The sequence below is a fragment of the Leucoraja erinacea genome, chromosome 1 (genome assembly GCF_028641065.1).
Source record: "Leucoraja erinacea ecotype New England chromosome 1, Leri_hhj_1, whole genome shotgun sequence".
In the NCBI taxonomy this organism is placed as follows: Eukaryota; Metazoa; Chordata; class Chondrichthyes; order Rajiformes; family Rajidae; genus Leucoraja; species Leucoraja erinaceus.
The window spans coordinates 143,815,070-143,827,278 of record NC_073377.1 but is presented as its reverse complement, the minus strand read 5'-3'; the positions used below and the strand labels follow the sequence as shown (position 1 = coordinate 143,827,278).

Below are 12,209 nucleotides of genomic sequence, written 5' to 3'. Positions count from 1 at the left end.
ATGTCTTCCTTAGTGAAGACAGAACCAAAGTAGTTATTCAATTGGTCTGCCATATCCTTGTTCTCCATGATCAATTCACCTGTTTCTGACTGCAAGGGACCTACACTTGTTTTAACTAATCTTTTTCTCTTCACATATCTATAAAAACATTTGCAGTCAGTTTTTATGTTCCCTGCCAGTTTTCTTTCATAATCTATTTTCCCTTTCCTAATTAAGCCCTTTGTCCTCCTCTGCTGGACTCTGACTTTCTCCCAGTCCTCTGGTAGGCTGCTTTTTCTGGCTAATTTGTACGCTTCATCTTTTGTTTTGATACTATCCCTGATTTCCCTTGTTATCCACAGATGCACTACCTTCCCTGATTTATTATTTTGCCAAACTGGGATGAACAATTGTTGTAGTTCATCCATGCAGTCTTTAAATGCCTTCCATTGCATATCCACCGTCAACCCCTTTAAGAATCAATTTCCAGTCTATCTTGGCCAATTCACGTCTTATACCCTCAAAGTTACCTTTCTTTAAGTTCAGGACCCTTGTTTCTGAATTAACAATGTCACTCTCCATCCTAATTAAGAACTCAACCATATTATGGTCACTCTTGCCCAAGGGGCCACACACAACAAGACTGCTAACTAACCCTTCCTTATTACTCAATACCCAGTCTAGAAAAGCCTGCTCTCTCGTTGGTTCCTCTACATGTTGGTTTAGAAGACTATCCCGCATACATTCCAAGAAATCCTCTTCCTCAGCACCCTTGCCAATTTGATTCACCAAATCTATATGTGGATTGAAGTCACCCATTATAACTGTTTTACCTTTGTTGCACGCATTTCTAATTTCCTGTTTGATCCCACAGGGAAGTGAGCAATCTTTGACATTCTCAATTGGGCAATTTTCCATGCAGAGTTATGATCCATGTATATTCCTCTCTCTGAAGCCCCGTTTCCAGCACTGGTTAATGTAAGTAGTCGGTGAACCTTGGAAACTCTTGCTGGCGGCATGGAGTTTAAGATGAACATTGTTGTAATGCCTGGACTTTCTGTGGGGCTGACTGAGAAGGGGTGAACAAACAGGACAACCACCACTGCCCACTCCTCCCCACAACATCACCTCCAACTGAACTGATCAAGGATACGGCTCCACAGTAGGTGTTGCAAGAATAATCAGCAAGCAAAGGCAGTTAAGAGGTTTATGACATATCCCCCAAATAAATGAGAGGAGGGTCATCTGAACTGGGAAAATGCTTCAACTGTGACAAGATCAGAAACATAGCCTGAAATTATACGACAAACAAGTATTATAAACTGTGTAGGAAGGAACTGCACATTTTAGTTTGCAGCAAAGATAGACACAAAATGCTGGAGTAACTCAGTCAGTCTTAGTTTAGTTTAGTTTAGTTTAGAGATACAGCGCGGAAACAGGCCCTTCGGCCCGCCGAGTCCGCACCGAGCAGTGATCCCCACACATTAACACTATCCTATAAACACTAGGGACAATTTACACTTATACCAATTAAATTACAACCCTATAGGTCTTCGGAGTGTGTGAGGAAACTGAAGATCTTGGAGAAAATCCACGCAATCACGGGGAGAACGTACAAACTCCATACAGGCAGCACCCATAGTCAGGATCGAACCCGGGTCTTCGCTGCTGCAAGCGCTGTTAGGCAGCAACTCTACCGCTGCACCACCGTGCCACCCACAGTTAGGCAACACCTCTGGAGAAACGGAATAGGTGACCTTTTGAGTCGAGGCCCTCCCTCAAACCGAGAGTCTGAATTCATAAACTATTGTAAACTGTTTTCTATTAAAATATCAGAGATTAGAAAATAAGAAAACTTACAGGCTTCAAGACTATTGGTTGATGGACTAATAGAGGGGGATAGAGGGGGGAGAGAGGAGCAGTAGAGAGGGGGAGAGGGGGAAAAGGACATTAGGGGTTTCAATCTTCGTTGGGAGAAGATTTGAATTAATTCCAGGCTCTGTCTAAATTAATTACATACCAGGATTTGGCCAAGAAAGAAAAAAATGTCTTATTTAATGTGAAAGTTACAGTATCTTTCATTGTTTTGCGAGGTAGTACCTTTACGCACGGGGGTTAATGTGAGAACTGTGTATGATATCTGGCCTGTTTCAGGCATTGCTCTTTGCTTTCCTTTATTTTCCTGTTGTTTTCAAAAGATCGTATTTTAATGAATAACGTTTGGCATCTGATGAAATAAGGACCATATTTCCACAAAGGCCATGTGCAATTCCAGTCGGCCCCACGAGTCATGTTGGAACCTCTAAATGCAGGTTCGTGATTCACACACATTTAAAAAAAACTGGCAACAATCCACAAACCTAATTTGGTATTTGAGAGGATTTTGTTGACCTCATTAATTCTGACATGGGGAAAGGTTGTTTAAATTGGTGGAAGTGACAGAAAATAAATAGTTTCCTCCAGGGACAAATGAACCCTTTGCCTAATCACTGCCACAATGAATCTAGTGTGTTTCACTGAACACATAGGAGAACATTAGAGGGATGAGGGGAGAACCTCATTGAAACTTTCCGAATAGTGAAGTTAGGTGTGGATGTGGACAGGATGTTTCCACTGGTGGGAGAGTCTAGGCCTAGAGGTCACAGCCTCAGAATTGAAGGATGTTCCTTTAGGAAGGAGATGAGGGGGAATTTTTCTAGTCAGAGGTGGTAAATCCGTGGATTTTTTTGCCACAGAAGGCTGTGGAGGCCAAGACAATGGACATTTTTAAGGCAGAGATAGATTCTTAAGGCAGAGGTAAGGCAGAGATAGATTAGTGCGGGTGTCAGGGGTTATGAGGAGAAGGTGGCAGAACTGGGTTAGGAGGGAGAGATAGATCAGCCATGGTTGAATGGTGGAGTAGACTTGATGGGCCGAATGGCCTAATTCTGCACGTTATGATCACTTATGAACATAGGCAGGCACAGAGATGAAAGTCCTACAAAAAGAACATAGAGAGCTGGGTGGAAAGTTAAAAGGCAGGGCCTTCAGGGTTGTAATGTCAGGATTATTTTCTGCACCACTTGCTAGCGAGGCAAGAAAGATAAATATAATACGTGAATGTGCGGCTACGGTGCTGGTACGGGCACGGCTTCAGGTACGTGGAACATTCACGTCGTTCCTGGGGAAGGAGGGATAAATTAAAAAATAATGGATTGCACTTAAACTGAAGCAGCTCCAATATCCTTGCAGGAAGGTTTACTAGGAAACAGTGATAACTGATAAAATCAATACTCCAGCCTTTGTGTCTATCTTTGGTCTAAACCAGCATCTGCAGTTCCTTCTAGCACAACAGTCAATAGAGCATTGACTATTGTCCATCGTGAAACTGGTTTTGAAATTGTCAGACAGATTATAATCTTTGAAACACGCTTAATGGCAAAATGGCAGGTTTTTGATGTTAGTACTTGAAGCCTAAAGGGCCTGTTCCACTAACGCGACTTTTCAGTGACTGTCTTCGACCTTCAAGCTCGAGGACACTAGCCTGAAAAACCTCGAGCTGGATCGACCGTCAGCGATGAAACCGTGAGCCAGATCGATCGTCTGCACACGCACACTCACACACACACACACACACACACACACACACACACACACACACACACACACACACACACACACACACACACACACACACACACACACACACACACACACACACACACACACACACACACACACACACACACACACACACACACACACACACACACACACACACACACATTGCAAAGGCGGGGGCCAGGGAAAGCGGGGGAGCGCCGTCTGAAATTCACACCCGCAATGAACAGGAAGGTAAAAGATGGCTGGCACAGTTACGGTAAGTCCTTTAGAGAGTGCGGAGAAGGGGGAGGAAGAGAAGGGGGAGAAGGGGTGGAGACACTTTTAAGAAACCAGCCAACTTTTAATAAAGTTTAGCGGGCATTTAACATTACCGGTCGGTTTACTTACCTTTTTTTTCTCAAAGAGCTTTACCTTAGAATACCCTCGATTACCTTTGATTGCCTTTGACTGCCTACGACTAACATGCCGACCGACAACGGCCTACCTCGACTAAACCAACGAGTAAAAAAATATCGATTTTCTCCATGGCGAGCTTTTTTTACTCGCAGGCATTTTCAGCTTGCTGAAAAAAACGCTGCGAACTAACTGAGGCCTCGAGTACGCGGGGACTACACTCAAGGAGAGTTACAAAGACCTCCTAGGACCTCGTGTCGACCATGCTGTGAGTATGAGTCGAGGGAAAACTTTTCTAAAGTCGCGAATTAGGTCCCCGCAGTGGGACAGCCCCTTAATGCCTTGCGATGAGTATGCATCGGGTGGATACATAAAATGGAACAGTAAAATTGAATTCATCAATTTTTCTAAAGAGGGATTGTGATTTTCTTTGTTTACATACATTATTTATAGCATTGAAATAAAGAATTAAAGAAGCAAGCATGTGACCTGGATATGGTTAATTGTTCTAGGGTTAATGGTTAATGGTGAGAACTCAATAAAGATATTTTATTTAAAATAAATAAAATTATTTTACCTCTATAAGGTGAAACGACGACAAACAGACTTACATTGTTGAAATTCTCAGTTCAGATTCGGGTTTTGCTTTGCTTTGTTTTTTAATCTATTTTATTTTTATGCGTATTTTATTATCAATTTTTCTCTTTTTTTTCTTTCTTTAGTTTAGGGGTTGTTTTTTTTTTCCTTTTTTTTTTTTCTATTTGTCTTTTTATCTTTGTGTTTTTTTTTAACATTTATAAGTTTCCTTTTAAAGATTTAACTATATTTACATAGAGACCGGGAGGTCTATATTCATTGTGTATTTTGACACTGGTCTCATATTAGGTTATACCTGTTATTAATGTAATCCTGATCCCTATGTATCAATACCATTGTTATGTTTATCATTATTCTTTTTGCTCTGTTTTTTTTATGTTTTATTTTTGCGGTTTTTTTTGTGAAAAAAAAACAATAAAAAGATTTTAAAAGAAAGATATTTTGTTCACAATGTGAAGTGCTTTGCATGTAGCATCATTATTGAATGTCAAGTTGTAGATTAGTAGACAAGAATATAGAAAGGTTGAGGAAATTACTATCTATTATTATAATGATTAAGATACTGCGATCAGGAAGCAATTATGTAGGAAAAGAACAGGAAGATGATGGACTTGACAGGAAACATCAGGATAACTGCCCAGGGTGGCACGGTGGCGCAGCAGTAGAGTTCCTACCTTACAGCGCCAGAGACCAGGGTTCGATCCTGACTCAGGGTGCTGTCTGAATGGAGTTTGTACATTCTCCCTGTGATTTGTGTGGGTTTTTTCCGGGTGCGTCGGTTTCCTCCCGCATTCCAACGACATACAGGTTTGTAGGTTAATGGTCTTTGGTAAAAATTGCAAATTGTCCCTGGTGTGTGTGGAGTGATCGATCGCTGGTCGACGTGGACTCGGTGGGACAAGGGGCCTGTTTCCGCGCTGCATCTCGAAAGTCTAAATGTTAGTAGATAGATAGTTCTTGGTATGGATAAACCTTTGATAATCTTTACAAAAGTTAAGAAAATTAAAATGAGAAATATGGATCAAATTAATGACTATCACAGTCCAACACCAATTATTACCTGGATGTGAAATGTTTTGCCAAGATGATGTCAAGTTAACTTTATCCAAATTAGGAACCTTTTGATATCGTAATATATCTGAGGTCAGAGTTAATGGCAAATAACAGAATACTTTATCCTCAGAGTGGGAAATGTTGTTCCACTTTGAAGAACAAATTTCCAACATTTGAAGATTGTTTCTTCAAAGAAACAATCTTCTTTGATCATTTATTCTGCCAATATTTGCACAAAAAAAAAAAGAAATTTTGATTAAGGTTAGAGAATTGTGTAGCTAATATGTAAACCATTTGCATGCTGGAGATCCTATCAGGTGCCAATGGGATCTTTGGTTTAGTAATGAACTAAATGAAACGGTGGAGGTATAAACAACTTTACTAAAGTGACCTTTCTATACAGTAAATGTTAATGTAATAAGTTACCTGTTTGTTCGTTAGTAACATCGTGAATAATGACATCTGCAAAATGTCTACTTGCTCATTTTGTCTTGTCTGAGAACCATTTCAGCCCGACAATTCGACATTAATTGCAAATAATCACTACAAATTCTAACCTGTGTTATTGCAGCCTGGGGAACTAGTGCACACAAGACATGATAACCATAGATGCAGCAGGTAGCTCCATCCAATGCGTCACCATTAGAAATTACAGTACAAATGTACAGAGTTTTCACAAGCCACGATGTGGAACACACTCTTCAAATCATTCTGAACACTTTTGGCTGAAGGTGAAACTAAATAAGTCCAGTTAATGCAACACATCACCTTTGGAACTCATTTGGGCACTTTCCATCTTACAAGCAAAAGTCTCCCTCCTAAGGTTTTGCAACAAAGTGAAATCCAGACTGAGAAAATCAGAAAGTTTAGTTTTAAATTTAGTTTAGTTTAGAGATACAGCACGGTAACAGGGCCTTCGTACCACCGGGTCCACACCAACCAGTGATCCCCGCACATTAACACAGGCCTGCACACACTAGGGACAATTTAAACCAAGTTTACAAACCCAAGCCAATTAACCTACATACCTGTACGTCTTTGGAGTGGGTGAGTAAACCGAAGATCTCGGAGAAAACCCACGCAGGCCACGGGGAGAACGTACAAATTCCATACAGACAGCACCAGGAGTCGGGATCGAAGCCGGGTCTCTGGCGCTGCAATCGCTGTAAGGCAGCAACTCTACCGCTGTGCCACCGTGCTGCTGCGCCACCATTTACTTTAGTTAACATGGATGAATGGTGTATTTTGTTATCACTATGGTGCATTATCGCACTTTCTTTTGAAGTACATATTTGTATTTCTTTTTTCAGGTGAATATTCAAAGCATGCCCAGTATCTCAGGTGGCAATAAAGAGAGCAGCTATTGTTTTCACAGTTCCAAGCAGCGACTCTGTATAACCAATCGCAGGTTTCGGGTTCTTCAGGAGTCTGAAGAAGGGTCTCGACCCAAAATGTCACCTATTCCGTTTCTCTAGAGATGCTGTCTGACCCGATGATTTACTCCAGCATTTTGAGTCCATCTTTAGTTTTTCTTCAGAAATACATGAAATCCCATATCATTTATGAATGTCCTCGAAAGGGAAAATAATGTTTCAGATCAACGAGCTTTCATCGGTACCTGATTAGATTAAATATTATAATCTGCAATGCTAACATTCATTGCTGTAATGAGTCCAGTTAATCCATTAACTGTGGAAAGCAGATGGAACCTTTTTTGATTTGTGCCATGGGGTCAAGGAAAGCGCGTTCACGTCTCGGCCCTGTTTCCACCAATCTTTCCACCACCTTCTTAAGCCCAAGAAGCGACAAGACAGACACCATTGTACAGATGCTGAGATACAGCTCTGGCTGAACAACTTCTAATCTTCTGTGTGGACTCGATAAGAAGAAGAATATTTGTGCCATTTTTCAGGTCCTGAAAGGTCTCAGTTTATCTGTCTCCACCCTGAAGCTGTGATTTCAGTGTGGATTTGCTACAGAAGACAAAGGAGTAGAATTCGAGTGTTCTCATTCCCCACCTTATTTCTGCCCACCTATTTTCTATTGTTTAGATTAGTTTAGTTTAGATTTGCAATACTGCATGGAAACAGGCCCTCACCAGGTCTGCACTGACCAGCGATCCCTGCACAATTAACACTATCCTACACACACTGGGGACAATTTACAATGTTACAAAGCCAATTAACTTACAAACCTGTACGTCTTTGGAGTGTGGGATGACACTTGAGCACCCGGAGAAAACCTACACAGGTCACAGGGAGTACGTACAAACTCCGTACAGACAGCACCCGTGGTCAGGATCGAACCCGGGTCTCCGGTGCTGTAAGGCAGCAACTCTACCGTTACGCCACCGTGCTGCCCTACGATGGCGAAAATGGGGATGAATATTTCTTGCTTCATTGTCCATATGTGTGGGGGTTCATATGGGAGGGCAAGTTTACATCACATTGGAAACGCTATCAGTTCCACCTCCGTCATTAAAATTACTTGTCCAATATGAAGCCGTGAATGGAGAAAGCCACGGGGCAGCTCGAAACGCTGGTTTCTTCCCAGCAATTTTGAATCGGTGAAACAGTGTGCGGGAAAATGAAACTTTGAGCAGACATCAGCCACCTTTACTAATCCGACACATCAAACTGAGATGTATAAAACTAGAGCATTCTTAGTATGCCTAACAAGAATATTACTAAACTACATCTAAACAAATTTATCATTGCGCCACTGAATAAGGCATGACAAGTCATCACGAGTCACTATGACCATAGGTTGGTTTGAAGGGAGAGGTGAAGAGAATGTCCTTAAGAGGTTATGAGAGGAAAGCAGGGGAAACGGTGATGGCGACACAGTGGCGCAGCGGTAGAGTTGTTGCCTTACAGCGCTTAAACGCCGTAGAAATGGGGTTCAATCCCGGCAATGGGTGCTGTCTGTACAGAGTTTGCACGTTCTTCGGCTTCCTCCCACACTCCAAAGAAGTACAGGTTTGACGGTTAATTGGCTTGGTATAAATGTAAATTGCCCCTAATGTGTGCAGGATAGTGTTAATGTGCGGGGATCACTGGTCACTTTGGTGGGCCGAAGATCCTGTTTCCATGCTGTATCGCTAAACTAAACTAAATTACACTAAACAGAAAGAAATCTCTTCTGTTAGATTCCTACTTCATTTTCCAGGCTGTAGATAATCCACCCAATTGCCATTGTAGTGGATTATTGATTATTGATTATTTCAATATTATCCACATGCTTTACTCTGGCAATGAATGCTACATGCTGTGGAGTTATAACTGTCCCGAAGCACAAATGTGCCGAGACAAGAAATTGAGGGAAAATCTCACGGTTGCTCAGCACTTTAAATCCCCCTCCCATTCCCACACTGACCTTTCTGTCCTGGGCCTCCTCAATTGTCCAAAGTGAGGCCCAACGCAAAATGGAGGAACAGCATCTCATATTTTGCTTGGGCAGCTTACACCCCAGCGGTATGAATATTGACTTCTCTAACTTCAAATAGCCCTTGCTTTCCCTCTCTCTCCATCCCTTCCCCCTTCCCAATTCTCCCCCAGTCTTACTGTCTCCGACTGCATTCTATCTCTGTCCCATTCCCTCCCCTGACATCAGTCTGAAGAAAAGTCTCAACCCGAAACGTCACCCATTCCTTCTCTCCAGAGATGCTGTCTGTCCGCTGAGTTACTCCAGCACTTTGTATCTATATAGGACCACAGGCACAGATTATAAGTGAAGAGCGGGAATACCTCCCATAAATCCCCAAATTGGTTTGTTGGGAGCACCTGGAAATTGATTGTAATCAAATGTTGGTCAAGTTGAGTAGTGTCACAAAAAGCCTTCCCTTCCAATGAGAACAATGGAAACATTCCAACTTAGCTGCGTGGCCCACAATCCACTTTCGATTAGATCGTTGGTGGAGAGGTCAAAATTTCTTCTCCACTCGAGCCTCCAATTATAATGATGGATTGGATCTTATTGACACCATCAGGATTAAACCTTGAATGTCGAGAAGTATCTGCCATGTACAACAGAGCTGCTTCACATCAGGACAAGATGGAAAAGGAGAAAATGCCCGCCCTTCCTTACAATGCCCACCTTCCCAATTTCCCATTGGTGTCAAGGTCAGATAGCACCGTAGAGCGCATTTTATCAGGATGCATCACAGCTTGGTTTGAGAACAGCTCCATTCAAGACCACAAGAAATTGCAGCAAATTGTGGAAGCAGCCCAGACCATCACACAAACCAACCTCCCTTTTATTGACTCCATTTATACCTCACACTGCCTTGGCAAGGCCAGCAGCACAATCAAGGATGAGTCGCACCATGGCCACTCCCTCTTCTCCCCTCTCCCATCGGGCAAAAGGTACAGAAGTGTGAAAACGCACACCTCCAGATTTATGGACAGTCTATTCCCAGCTGTTATCAGGCAAGTCAATCATCCTAGCAAAACCAGAGAGCAGTGCTGAACTACTGCCTCTCTCTTTGATGACCCTTGGACTATCCTTGATCGGACTGTGCTGGCTTTACCTTGCATTAAACATTATTCCCTTATCATGTATTGTCTTTCTGCTGACTGGTTAGCACGCAACAAAAGCTTACTTTCTCCTCCTCTTCCCAGCTCTCCCACAGCCCTCTGGCTCCACCTCTTCCTTTCTTCCTCCTACCCCCTCCTCCCCACATCAGTCTGAAGAAGGGTTTTGAGCCGAAACGTTGCCTATTTCCTTCGCTCCATAGATGCTGAGTTTCCCGGCACTTTTGTTTACCCACGCTACAAAAGCTTTTCCCTGTACCTCGGTACACGTGACAATAAACTAAACTGAAACTGAGGTTCAATGAAGACCATAGTTTAATTTTTTTTTTTCAATTTTAAGCTCATCACTCATTTGAATGATAAAATAATTTGAATGATAACATAAATAGCAGCTCCTTGTAGACATGTTGAGCTTGCATCCATTGAACTAGGCCACTGGTTAAGTAATTCCCTTATCATCGTCTGAAGAAGGGTTTCGGCCCGAAACGTTGCCTATTTCCTTCGCTCCATAGATGCTGCTGCACCCGCTGAGTTTCTCCAGCTTTTTTGTGTAACCACTGGTTAAGTAATATTGGTCAATTAATATATACTAATGTTTCACAAAAATAAACGTTTTTTTTTCATGTCAAAAAAAGTTCTTCCACCATTTTGTGTCTATCTTTGGTTTCACAGAAGGCAGGATAAGAAACTTGAAACATTACTTCTGCCGTGGTTTGCGAATCACGTAGAATCATCGTTTACTGTTGCTAAACCAGCTCCAGAGGATAAGAGGACTCTGCCATTGACGATCGATCATGTATGACATTCAAATTATTCTCAACAACCGAGAGTTAAATAAAAGCTTACGGTCCGACTATTTTTGAGAGATAGAGAAGCAGCAACGGCTATAATTGACCACGTCACAAAAATGTTTTTTTTGCGGAAAGAAAGATACCTTTTCACTCTACTATAATACCAATAATATGAATGCATGTGATTTACCTTTCTCTCAATATTTTGGTATCAGGTGACAGTGAACTACATGTTGTTTATATATATGTCAGAATATTCACACTTCCATTGTGGTCATTCTTATTTCTAACGCTTTGCAAACTTCCTGCCATTTCACTGAGATGCACTTTGCAGAGGTTTATAGTAGTTTCTGTCTTCATTATCTCCTAAAAAAACCGTGGACCCAAATCCCAGTTTGTGCAGCACAATACCTGGACATCTATACAGCTTCCTTGCCTGTGCAATGTCTCCTTTACTTAATCGTGCACGTTGGCCAATGGGAGGTCGTATGCCATTTTCATCACGTCCGGGTAGAATGGTATCCAGAAACATTCCTCTGGGAAAAGAAAGAATTGTCACTTGGTATGATCAAATATTGTCAATTTTCTTTACATCCATCAGAGTAAAGGTGTCTGGAGTAAAGGTGTCTGGAGGTTAACGTGTCCCTTTACAAGGCATTTTAAGCATGTGTTCATAGTACATAGTACACCACCAGAGTGTCATCTAGTTAGACTAATTGGTCTGCAGCGAGTCAACTAATCGCAGTTAAAACAGATAAAGGACCATCTCCTCTGTCACACTAACAAGGGTTCCTGCCCTTCACCATTTAGTTTAGTTTAATGTCGTTTAGAGATACAGCGCGGGAACAGGCCCTTCGGCCCACTGGTCCACTGACCAGCGCTTCCCGCATATTAACACTACCTTGCACACACTAGCGACAATCTTTACATTTACCAAGCCAATTAACCTACATATCTAGGTATGTCTTTGGAGCGTGGGAGGAAACCAAAGATCTCGGCGAAAACCCACGCAGGTCACGGGGAGAACGTACAAACTCCGCACAGAGAGCACCCGTAGTCGGGATCGAACCCAGGTCTCCAGCACTGCATGCGCTGTAAGGCAGCGACTCTACCGCTGCGCCACCATGCCGCCCCTTTGTTGCCTATGATGCTAGAGGCAACTAGGTGTGGACTTTGGTCGAAGGAATCACCTCCAGTTAAGGAGTGCAGGCCTGCTAATAAATACTGCAGCTTTCACAGTCGAATGTTTGCTCCTTAACCA

General features: G+C 42.3%; 1 protein-coding gene across 1 annotated transcript in view; it reads right to left on the bottom strand.

The window, feature by feature from the left end:
- LOC129702941 (tolloid-like protein 1) overlaps nucleotides 1-12,209 on the bottom strand; it is a 349,110-nt gene that overhangs the window by 140,095 nt on the left and 196,806 nt on the right. The window contains exon 9 of the mRNA XM_055645048.1: nucleotides 11,360-11,484. Coding sequence (XP_055501023.1) covers nucleotides 11,360-11,484 — 125 coding nt within the window. The remainder of the gene's footprint in view (nucleotides 1-11,359; nucleotides 11,485-12,209) is intronic.